Here is a 12,732-nt window from a genome sequence, read left to right on the forward strand (position 1 = left end):
AGTTTTAAACTGGCCTGAGCATTTCTCATGTTGTCAGTGTAAACATCACACCTCCAACGCAAAGCTGAATTTTTGGGGGGAGCCAGGTAATAATGGATTTATTACTGTAAAACCTCACAGAAGAAAGTTTTAAGCCTTAAAAGGAAGGCAGCTTGAAATATAGCCAATTTAAACAAAAAATAATTCACGGTAATTTCAAACTGAACATTCACCCAAGTCTTCTGGCAACTTTCTTGCGGTTTCACAATCATTTCCTATAGTCACCTTTCACTGCTGTTCTGAAGACCTGCACAAGCACACTGGGGAAGAGAAAAAGAGAAGTGACCAGTTTCCCTGAGAAAACCACCAAGATGACCATGACCTTGAATTCATATTGTACACGTGTAAATGAGTTATACTCAGCCAGAAAGTTGCTTGGCACTAGTGTAGTTCCACTACCAATCACAATGTTTCCTGCAGTAACAGAAGGTGAAATAGTTTGCCATAAGCAGGGGGGGTTACATTAACAGTGTACATTTAACAACAGTCTTACCAAAAGTAACTTCTCCTTTGCCAGTCTTGTCAAACAGCTGAAAGGCTACTATGAACAATGCGTCTGGAGCACACAGGACTGATTCAAATGCCACAAACTCTTGAAACGATATCAACCTAAGGGATGAAGGAGAAAGCAGGAGCTATGAAACCACTTGCTTGCAGAAAACTGAAACACAATATAACATAGATTATATAAAAGAAATAAGATCACAACCAAAATGTGTATAAAATGTTATCTATAGGGATTAAAATTTATCCTAAAATGCCCTATCACCAGTGCTGTCAGGAGGCCTTTATATTGCAAGATGGAAATTACTTTGTTGAACAAGGAATTATTCCTCTCAGCAAGTCACAACAGAACACAAAACAAGCAAAGCACTCAGTGTGGCTATTCACCTCAGCTTTAATGTCTAACTGAACTGCCCTCTGGGGGAGCCTACCTCCCTCCTCTGGCAAGACAGAGAGCCAATAAAGATATGAGTAACTTCCTTCAAGACTCAGTACTTAAGGCTTCCGGAAAGCAAATCCACTCAAGGCCTGTATGCTGCCACTCACTTCTGAAGGAACCGATCAGAATGTGTTATCTGTTTGCTACCAACTTATTAGTCATCCATCGCAGCCCTCCAGTCCTGCGTGTTGAGTCACAAATTTCAAGCAGTAGTCTGCACGTTCTTCCTCAACCCAAGAGCAGTTTATTCAAATTCATCATTACAGCCAGGTTCCCAATACACCAGCGCAGTAGCAGAGCAAAGATAAAAGCAGAGGTGCCCTTCCTTAAGTTCATTAATAAGCAGAAATATGTAATTAGACAACTTGGCACTGTTTCCAGCTGCAGATTTGATACAGCAAACACCTTGAGCAGTTCTCATTTCTCTCGGTCACACCCAAGAGTTCAAACAGAGATCAAACTCATATTCATAAAGAGGCAAAGGCCAACCATTCTTCTGGTTCACTACTTTAATGTCTAGGCAGTGTAGTTTAAAATCACCTTCAAATGTGTGGCTGCAGGGCCTACTTGCAGTCTGGGAGATTTAAGATTTGCCCTCTCTCCAGGCTGCTTTACGTCAGTGTAGCAAGAGTGTAGCTTTAATGGGTTCACATGGCAGTAGCTGAGAACAAAGATTTATTTCTGAGAAGCACAAAATTCAGCATAACAAATGTCAAGAAACACACACAAAACCATTTTTTTTAATTAGAAACTAACTGTATCCTTAGAACTTTGACTTAAAATGGCACTGCAGCCAATTCAATGAAAACTTCCACTCTCTACACAGCAACAGCAAAGCATAGTGTGTTTAAGTAGGTTGAAAAGGATGTTCATTCCATCAAGGTATGATGACCAATGACTATATATAGCAATTTCCAGTCACCCTGTCTTAAGGGAATGAATTTCAAGTCACAATGAAGTGCACTTGCTGCCCATCAGCAGCCAAACATCCACAGGACAACAGAAGCTGATTTCCATGAAGAACATGAAAACATGAGAAGATAAACTAAAGAGGACATTAAAAAAAAAAGCATGACACAGAGAAGGCCAAAAAGCTGTTCTACTTTACCGCCTCAACATATATGCACTAAATAAAAGTAAAAGAAAGCATAAGTAGAGTCAGAAATAGTCTAACAAATAATTAGCTCTGGGAACTTGCCACCATAGGTTATTATGTAGTGTGAGAAATAAATAAAAAGAAACCTCCTCAGGTATTCTTAATATTAAACTCACAATTGATGATGCCAGTAAACATATAAGCATGCCTTAAGCTTTACTGGCAGAGAAGCCAATGAATTGCTACATATGCACGTTAGCACATGGGGGCCATCGAGTCATTTATTTTAAACTCCTTGGGAGCTCTCAGTACTCCTTACTGTTAGACGCAGAATATAGAGATACTGAGTCTTTAAATGGAAGAAAACATTCCTCTCTCCTAAGCCAAAATATTTTTTTTAAATGCAGCATCTTCTTCAATTTCAAACCAATATATCACAATAAATATGCATAAATGCAAAACCATGTGACTTACAGGTTATAAATGCTCACTATTACGGCTTACATGCCTGACAACTTCCACAGCAGCAAACAGATACAATGCACTGGTTCTTATGTCCCAAAGATTCTAAACTCCACACACAGAAAGAATGAAACAGACAGCAGGCGACAAGACTCTAGAATAGGATTCTTTATAATTAAAGATGTAAAATATCTGCCAACACCATTTTGGTAAAACCACTTTTTTGTCTGAAACAACAACCAGCATATCCCAACACAGCGCTGAGAGCACAGAAAAGAAATACATTACCTATCCCAGCACCACACTAAGAACATATTCTATGTTATTAGGCCTAGATTTCATTAAAACTCCATGTATTAACACTGCTACAGGATTTTATACTGATAGAAGCATTCTTTGCCAGTATTTGCAAGTAATAACCCCCCCTAATAAGTCAGTAAGCGATGCTTAAAATAACCCCATACCCATTTTTAAAAACAATTATTCATAGTACTAGGAAGATTAAAAACGTACAAATTGTGTGGTTCTAGCCAGACTGGTAAAGAAGAGACATTAATATCTGCTGTGCCAGCTGAATTCAAATTAACCCAATTTTTACATGTTAATTAAACCAGCTATTTTCTTCTTATTGTATTTTTGCTCCCTAAGTAGACTAGCCTGCTAGTGATTCCCAACAGATCTATTCTAACAACGACGTATTCATTTACTCCTATTATGACCATACAATACAGTAACTGAGCAGTAATTTTTCACAGTCAATTACACGTGTGATTCTTAATGCTTAAAGATGCTGAAATAATGTGTACCACATAGCCATATGCTCACTTCTCTATACTGCACAAGGGTAGTTGCCTGGGTAACACATTTTCTCTCCAGTTTAGCATCACCCTTTTGGGTTTAGCATAACCCTTCACTGAATATCATTAGGTGTCATTAAACAGCACATACTAACATGGACTTCAATATACTACTTAAAGAGTTATTTCATCTACCTAAACAAGTGTTCATTTATGTTACAAAAGCAGAGAAAAGCCTAGTGATTTTAACAGTGCAAAGAGAAGAACCTGAAATGTTTACAGAATTTTACTACAGTCTACCTGTAGTAATCCTACCCAACCAGTCAAAGTCTTCCTTCACCTTCACATCAGCATTACCAGTGCCAATATTGCACAATTTATTTGGGAAGGCTGAAATTCTTGATATTTTCAAAACATCCACAGACAAGAGCTAGAGTCCAAATACAACAACTGGGTATGGTGCAGCAGAACCACTATTTACTGCTCTCCCCTTTCTTCCATGCTTCTTCTTTTGGTGCTCACACCCACGGTATCTGGGCACAACACAGACATGATGCATTCTGAACCACAGAAAGTGCACATGTAGCCATGCAAAATAAAAAAGCCATTACCCACTGTAATAATACAAACGCAATGATGAAGAGGCTTCCTCAGAAATCAATGCATATGTTTTTACTGTATCAGCAATTTAAACATGGTAACATAATGGGACACAAATTGAACCTACATCTATTATTTTTACGCTGCAACCTAGGTAAACTAAGTATAGTGTAAATTGGTGCATTAGAGGATAAATTTATATCCAATAATAATGGAAAATGCTGGCATTTCCAAGTGTTATTTTTGAATAGTTTGTCCTTTCTAAAAATAAAGCATACAGTATTTCTCAGTAAAGTGTTAGTTACAACAGTCCAAACAGAGATGTGCAGTAAATATTTATTTTGTTAGACAGATGTTTAAAAGTACAACAAAAGACTGAAACACAATATGTTACAGTAGACAGGATGGAAAATGCCTGGCCTGTTGCTGATAGGTCTTGAGAAAGCCACTGTATTTTGGGGGAGTTTCTGATCCAGCTGACGCCAAAAGAAGCATTTTTTTGGAACTAAAATTAGCAATGAGAAGCTTAACGCCAGGAACCAGCTCTTAAGCCCATTTCATACAAAATACAGCCACACAATACAATTCTTTAAAAAAATCTGTGTTCTTACCAGTTGACCACTTTGAAAGCCTTCTCTGGCCATTGGCAAGAAAAGCATTTCCTTTTCTTAAAGGAAAACTTTAAAAGATGCCTCCAGAAGAGGACAGAAGGAAAGCCTACCTCCAAATAACCCTATGCCCTGACTTAACATGGAGGCAAAACTTGCCCCTATAGCAACAGATACTCACTGAAGGACAAAGTCTGCCTTAAGAAGTCCTTGTACCTTGTACCTTTGTCACACCAACAGCAGGTTCGGTAAATACCTTCAAATTCTTAATCTCTGGCAATGCAGGAATTGTGCTAGACCTACACAACAGATCTCATCCACAGCAACCACAGCGAGATTGTACGTAAGAGCTACTGTTCTTTATACTTCACACTTGGGGCTTCTTCAGCTCTGGGGTAAACAACTCTTTGCCCATTTATTTGCTCTGCTCATGAATCAGAAGCTCTTCTGCTGTCTTTTGCCCACATGACTTACTTATTTTAGCATTTCTCACTGATTACACTTGGTACCTATACCTAACTTCTCACCAAAATCAGAAGGAATTAAAAAGCATTTTAAGAAGTGCTAGGAACAACCCTGGTGATTCTGGGCTCAGACCCTTTTAGTGAAGGGTGGTCATGCTCACCAGTTATGAAGAACAGATGCTTCTTCAGAGGAAAACCAGGGATCCAAGACAGTAGATAAATGCTTCTAGAGGTATCCTAGCAGTATTTTCAGAACTGCACTACTTCAAGCTACTAACACTATAACAAAATTAACTTGTCACTGCTCTTGCAAGCTACCTTCTATTTTATACCAGAAATAAAGCTGAATTACTGAACAGACTCTTATGACCTTAAATACGTTTGAGTGTCTAAACACTGACCAGACTATTAAAAAAGATCACTAACAAAAGCAGTTTTGTACTAGGAGCTCTGGACTGCCAAGTTGGAAATAATTCAATACGAGAAGAGCAGCTGGTCCTACTGCCGTCCCTAGGAGATGTCATTCCAGGAACCAAAAGTGATTGATCCTTGCTTCAGATGATCACTTTGTGAATTACTTTATGCCCCATTAGAACAAGGTACAAATGCCTGGCCACATGGCAAAAAGTGCTACAATGCCAGGTTAGAGAGAGATGGATGCTAATCACTTTCTGAACTTTCTCCATTCTTTCACGTATTAGTATAGCAGCTAAACAGGAAGACAGCCTTAATACCAGAAGAGACTCTCCGAAGACACATTAGAAACATGCAGTCCTCTGTCACTGCACAGTCTGGACTGCAGAAACAGTCCTTACCCATGGCAGAAAGCAGCAATTAGAAGCCTCAATACTACACCGCAAAATTCCTACAAGATCATGCCAAGTTATGAAATCCCAACTTGTCAACAAGTTCACGTAGGCTACAGTTTTACACTTTGCTCTTCCTGACACCAGCTTCTGCTTGTGAGGGAGAGATCCAAATCACAAGGTATGGATTATACTCTCAATCTTATTACAAAATGGATTTGAAGCCATGTAATTTGGAAAATGCTGTTTTTACAGGCGTCAAACCAAGGCAAGTAATCTGAGAAATGTTTAACATTTTCAGACCAATGCTATCTGAAGCCACCACTTTCTTACTGCCATCATGCCAATGTGAGCAATGTAATCTTTTAGAGAATTCTTTTACCAGGGGTAACAATCATCACATTAACTCATATGCAAGGTTTAAAGTGCCCAGCTGCCAGATACATAAGGCTGGCTGAGCAGAAAAGACAGCACAGAAACTACTGCAAAAGTTCTCGCTTATGCATGTATCTGTTCCATCGGAAGCCTGCATTCTCTAGTCATGCCTTATTTATCTCACATTTTGCTCTCTCCAGCCACTGATATGAGTCATGCCTGAGGTTTTCTAGTTTCTAGAAATGCCACAACTACAGACCTTAAGTCCATAGCTAATTATTCTAAAGTTTCTCTAAAGATACTTTAAAGGCAGGGTTCCAAAAATGCATTCATATAGGTGAAGAGACAGCTTGCCTGGGCAAGTACCAAAAGCAAAAGCTAGGATTTCATTAAAGAAAGGGGGAGGAAGATGGAGGGGTAGCTAATCTTGCCTATTGGCAAAGTCAGCCTTTCAAATGCAAACCATGTGCAACCAACTTCCCTGCTGTCTTCCCAAGCTTGCAAAGTGGCTCCCTAAATACCTTAGTTACTCCTCCTCCCTCTTAAGGGAAAATACAGTGGCAAAAACCTTTAACAGTGCTAAGACAAAATAAAGCAGGGGCACTTTTTCCTACAACCTCTTCCTACACCATCTAAACTTAATTTGGATTGCTATTTGAATGTGTTTTTGACAGATACTTGAAGTAAACAGAGACAGAAAGACTCATGGAAGTAAAGAAGAGCAGGAGTTAGGGGAGCCAGCCAACAAACATAAAAGGTTCAATGAATTAAAAATACACAGTAGACAGAAAATGGTTTGCTCAGCTAAATGGTACATGCAGTCCAAAATATTGTTTCTACTCTTTCCACTTAAAAGATACAGTATTCCTTCATGTATCTGCAGGCAAAAAAAAAAAAAAAAAAAAAAAAAAAACAAAACCAAAAAGCAAAACACCACAAAACAAAACCCTACCACCCTTCAAGGGACTAGACTGTTTTAGAAGAATGGTTTTGTATTTTTTAAACAAACAACAGAAAAAGAAGAGGAAAAAAAAAAACAACACAAAAACCACTTACCCATCCTTTGTCTGATCCACCACACCTGCAAGGAGCTGTACAGTGCTTGCATTAGGCAAACCATCTCCAATTATCTTCAGGTACCGTGTGACAAAGTCATTAGGAGACATGAAGAATTCGCCATTCTTCTCCACACTTGCATACTGCCAAATGAATACAATATTCAGTGCCTCAAACACATCCTTCTCCAGGCATTTATTACCACCACCCATAGTTTCCTACCAGGAGCAGGCTCCGAAGAATCTACAGCCTACAAGGCTACAACCCAAACAAGGAAGAGTTAAGTAGGGGCTACTCAAGCAGCTGAAGGCTTTGCTTCCCAGCCAGGAAAGTAGCAGATACATGATTTTTTGTTTATCATGTCAACGTTTCTCCATGGTAGTCTAGAAATGCTCCAGTACCAAATGTTTTCTTGAAGTACACACACATTTGCCAACATGGATGTGGCACCTCAGGCCCACTGAAATTCTGACAGCAACGGGATACTCCAGCATATCTTATTTAAATGAAATGACTCCTTTGTGTAGCCATTCTACTTCGGAATAACAAGGCAGATTTACACCCACAACATGACATTGCAGTACTAGTGGAGTAAATGACCCCGTAGGACTGTCCACCTGGGGGTGCTATTTTGGAGGAACTCCACCCCACCACCTTCAGCCACTGCTGGTCCCTAAGTAAAGACCCTACAGATACTCCTTGGTTGAACTGCTGAAAGGAGGCCAAAGAACAGCATTTGCAGAAAAATGTAAGAGAGAACAAAAACTTCGACAATTCAGCACACTGAAGAAACAAGAAAAGAGGTCTGACACCTCACCAAACGCTGCTGGCATACATTACTCCCACTTAATACCATAGTTACTGGCATATTACTCCAGAAAACAGCTATTGACAGACCCAAGCTTATTCACTCCCAAGGGAAGCCTCCAGTAACATGTTGCATATCAAGGAAAACGAATATTAAAGTATTTTTAAGACAATACATAAACAAATAAAATTGCCTTTGTTTCCACCCTTACCCTGATTCCTCAGTCACCCCTCAAAATTTAAAGCCTTCATTTTCTGTAGAAGGGTAAAACTGAAATCGACCCTAAAAATGTTTTTTAAGGGAAGAAAACAAGGACAATAATTAAGAAGAAAAGAAATCCCAGGCAACATTTGCAAAACCATGTGTTAGCTCTAAGGGAAACAGGTTTGTCTTGAGATAACAAATGTGCACGGAGAACAGGAAAGCAACTGTTAATTTCTCTTTTTTTTAAAAGGCAAGGTAGAATGATAAACCATTGTTGCAGCTCCCCACAGAGCATTATCCACAGTAAAGTAATAAATAAATTAGATGCTTATTGCTATTTTGTAGTGTACTTCAAAGACACATGTTTTGGTTTACATTGCTATGGCTCTGCTAAGGGAAGGAAACTGCCAGTTTTCATTTCATAGAGCCACACTGGTGCCTGCAGAGTACCGTTATACCTGCTGTAGGCATGTACCTCTCAGAGGGATGCCAAAGTCTAACGCTAAGTAGATTATTTTCTTCTAGTGCTATATAAATACAGTCTTCAGATACAGCAATATCTTCAAGAAACAAGGCTTCAGAGAAGCAAGACCAAACAAAAAATTACTTGCTTTGGCATCTATGTATTGGTTAGCATTTAAGGATTCCTGTTTCAATAGGCAACGTTCATAATGCAAGCTTTCTAGCTGATACACTGCAAGGAATTGTGAATTGTATACTTTTATAAGAACTAGCAGATCAATTGATTTCAATGTAATCATTTGCAGGGAGACAGAACCTTTCAGAATCCCAGCCTCAGAAACTTTTTAACACAGCTGCTATTGAGAAACAAATCAAATAAGTCAGACAGCCTATGCTCCTGTATTTCTTTTTTTTTCATTCAGGCTAACCCCCTGCTAGGGCACTCAATAACAGAAAACAGTACAAGGTTTCAGTGTCCCCCTGTTTCTTGTCATTGTGATTTACTCAAGTGTATTTGAAATCCAATCACGTACTCTATACTACATATAGAAAATGACCTTGGAAAATGTCAGCTTGATCACTTTGACTAAAATCTAATCTCTTAGGGGTTATGGTAGAAGACTTAGAAAAAGTAGAGTTACTCTTGGAAATTATCATAACAAAAAGAGAAAAACATCAATTCTATTGGTTTTGGAGGAGAGACATTTAAAAAAATGGTTCTTCACAATTGTATTTTTCCCCACTTTGGCAATTATACCCACAGAGAATTTGATATTATACAACAGTACTTAATGGCTTTTTGGTAACTTATTTACATACATTTTAGATAGTCAAGTATTAACCAGTTCAACCCCATTTTAAATAAGATTTGCAAACATTATATTGGGGGGTTGATGTATTAAATATACTAAAAGTTGACTGTAATCAACTACTTCAGCTGGTAGCTTCACATTTATTTCTACACAGTGGGTACCACTCCTACCAGGCAACCATATTTTTTAATTCTTAATTGAAGCAGAATGAATGGCTGTCAAGTAACTTTACAAGTGAAGATCCCACAACCTGCAAAAGCAACTGTATTGGCCTCATCACTTACAATTGTCTGAGGCAGCTTAATTAACACCCCGGCCATCATTTATCCGTAGGGCACAAAACAACATACCACATTCACTCATCCTTTCTCCTCCTCAGCACTAATCAGCACAACAAATTCTGTATTGCATTGAATATTTACCTCATATTTCATTACTCCACTTTACTGAGAGCCCTTCTTTTCAGTGGAAGGGAAAGCAGAAAAGGGAAAAAAATAAACTGGAGGTGGTATTTCGTGTGCTTAACCACGACCCACTCAATCCACCAAAACTGAAAGCTGAGGGAGCTACCATCTTCAGAAACACAAAACAGGTGAATACTCACAGGCAGACAGGAAACAATTTTGCCACTATTCTCAGCAAACCAACCAACTCCCCACACACACACACAACTGAGCATCACCTCCTACTGCAGAAGGGACCAGGCTTCTCTCCACTATGTTTATTCCCTTCCTCAATGCTACCACCTTCTTGGGTCAATGGTCTACTCCCCATCTGCCTTTTCTGCTACCTTGCTCCTGCTCTTACAGCATTTACCCCTGAAAATCACATTATCCCATCTTTCTTCAAGAGCCTTTTTGCTCTCCTGACAGATACATGTTCCAGGACTTCATAAGTTAAATTCTGGCTTTCTCAACTGAAAATCTGATTTCAGAGCTATAAATACTGACAGTATATGATAAAACTATAAATACTGGCAACATACATAGTGACACCTACACATGTTGTTAATAATAGCTCACTAGGGACAATGGAAAACATGCCAAGAAGTGCACAGAGTGCGGTGCATGATGCTGGAGAGAGGGAACTAGGAAAGGTATGAGCTCTCTTAGGCACTCAACACCTTCATAAAAATAATTTGGATACAACAGCTCCCTGTAGCACTGTGGCACCTACCTCGTGTATATATATTCTCCAGACCCACTAATTTCTGTACTCTTTTTTTCACACCAGATTACCAAACTAATACAGAAACTGTACTAATAAATCTTAGGAAGGTTAGGAATAGTTATTTAAATTTATGAAATGGGTCAAAGAAAGCCAATTTCCAGCAAAACATTAAAGCACACTTCTCTCAAGTATAGAAGCAAGTACACAAGTCATTTCTTTATTTGCATACTTCTACAGCAGGCCAGCACAGAAGGAATTTTAGTTAAATAATAAATACAGCCACCCCTTCAGAAGGTGATCTTACCAACACTTCTGCAAATTAAAGAAGTAAAAAAGCAAGGAAGGAGGGAAGGAGAAAGTTTCCCAAATGGTCTAACAGCAAGGTGTCTACATGAACATTTTACCATGTGCAGGAGCAATACTGAAACTCCCACCGCATTCTCCGAACAATGCAGGTTTTTTTCTAAGATAGTAATACTTCTTTCTGAGTCAATACAATAATCACTCAGGAGTGTATCTGACTTCTTGTTGAGCATTGTTCAATTCTGATAATGGTATTTAAATCTAACATGGTAATAATACAGTGAATGATTAATGGTTGGAAAAACTATCAAGAGTTGTATGCTGCAATAAAGGAGCAAAAGATATGAAAAATTTAAGCAGAAAGAGTAAAATATTTACTTTATACATACCTTCAAAAATATTGTTTTTAACTCAGCTGGATCAGCTCTCTTGGTTAGAGCCACCTACAAGTAAATAAAATTACATTAATATGCGTAATTTATACAAAAGATGTCAAAGTGTCATTTAAAAGGAAGCATTCAAGCAACAGAATGAGTGATGAAAACAAATGTTCACCTTAGATAAATTAGGTACTGCTTTAGCTGGCCATGCTTATTTTACTCACACTAAGTTATTCAACATTGTTGTTGTAAATGCTTCCCTTATGCAACCCTGCAATTCTTAAACAAGCACACATTAACAAGTTATAAAGACGTTCAAGTATCAAATCTTTTCTACATACCTCTCTGCTGGGATTCAGCATTATACCATCTTTACCATATACATTTTTATACTTCCAGCATCTTTCCTCTACGAATTTCAGAGTACCATACGCAGCCCCCAACTGACAGATGGCAAGAATAAAACACTCAGACTTACAAACTTGTCCAAGAAAGCAACTCTGTAACAGACTGAATTCCAATGTAATTATTTGGTTTATTGGTACTTCTACTTCCAGCATTTTAAACTATTTAAACTTATAGCGTAGACCTTTTTGATGAGGAAAATTCAGAAAGCACAGTATCTAGATTTTTCTGCAGATCATAAAACTAGCCAGTTCCAACTAAATCCTGTTACATTTAGCACAAAAAACTCAAAATTAATTAAAATATTTTTTTCCCAAAATACTGAATTAAAAAATATTCTATATCCACTACGGAGTAAGCCCATCAATATTTTCCTTGTTGACAGATTGTGCCATCCATTAGCTGCTTTTGGCAGTAATTGGGATTCATCCCCTCAAGTCTGTGCCTGCTATATAGTTTCCCATTCCTTCTTCAGGATACTTTGTAAGATGTGCTTGCCAACATAATAACCATTATCTGAGAAGTCAATTAATCACATCAATCTATTTCTAATAAAATAAGAACATTACTTTGCCCGCAAACCTGGATTTTTAAAAAGCTTGCGAAAATGTCTCTGTAATGGGGGATAAACAGCCAAAGGGCAAGATGTAAAATCTCACCTAAGAATTGAACATCAGAAACATTATCAATAAAACACGACTACCTACTTTCTTGACTCTCCAGCGCAACGGCAGGCTGTAAAGGCAAATGTCACTGCTAGTACATTTCTAGTAGCACCCTAAACTACTGCAGAAAATGGTAGGAGTCTGTACCACAGTATTATGACCTCATGTACATTTAATGAAGAATCTTCAGTAAGTTTTTCCTTACCCTAAAATGGGTCATTTAAAAACTAAACAAAAAAAAAAAAAAAAAAAAACACACCACAACAAAGAACACCCT

At 38.2% G+C, this 12,732-nt stretch overlaps 1 protein-coding gene across 3 annotated transcripts in view; it reads right to left on the minus strand.

Moving 5' to 3' along the window:
• The window catches only part of SLC25A13 (solute carrier family 25 member 13), a 102,014-nt gene that overhangs the window by 66,009 nt on the left and 23,273 nt on the right, over positions 1 to 12,732 (minus strand). For all 3 annotated transcript variants that reach the window (XM_080384598.1, XM_080384599.1, XM_080384597.1), the window contains 3 exons: positions 11,395 to 11,448; positions 7,247 to 7,389; positions 533 to 648 (listed from right to left, as the gene is read on the minus strand). In XM_080384598.1, coding sequence (XP_080240724.1) covers positions 533 to 648; positions 7,247 to 7,389; positions 11,395 to 11,448 — 313 coding nt within the window. The remainder of the gene's footprint in view (positions 1 to 532; positions 649 to 7,246; positions 7,390 to 11,394; positions 11,449 to 12,732) is intronic.

This window comes from Falco punctatus, assembly GCF_963210335.1.
Source record: "Falco punctatus genome assembly, chromosome: 4".
Taxonomy (NCBI): Eukaryota; Metazoa; Chordata; class Aves; order Falconiformes; family Falconidae; genus Falco; species Falco punctatus.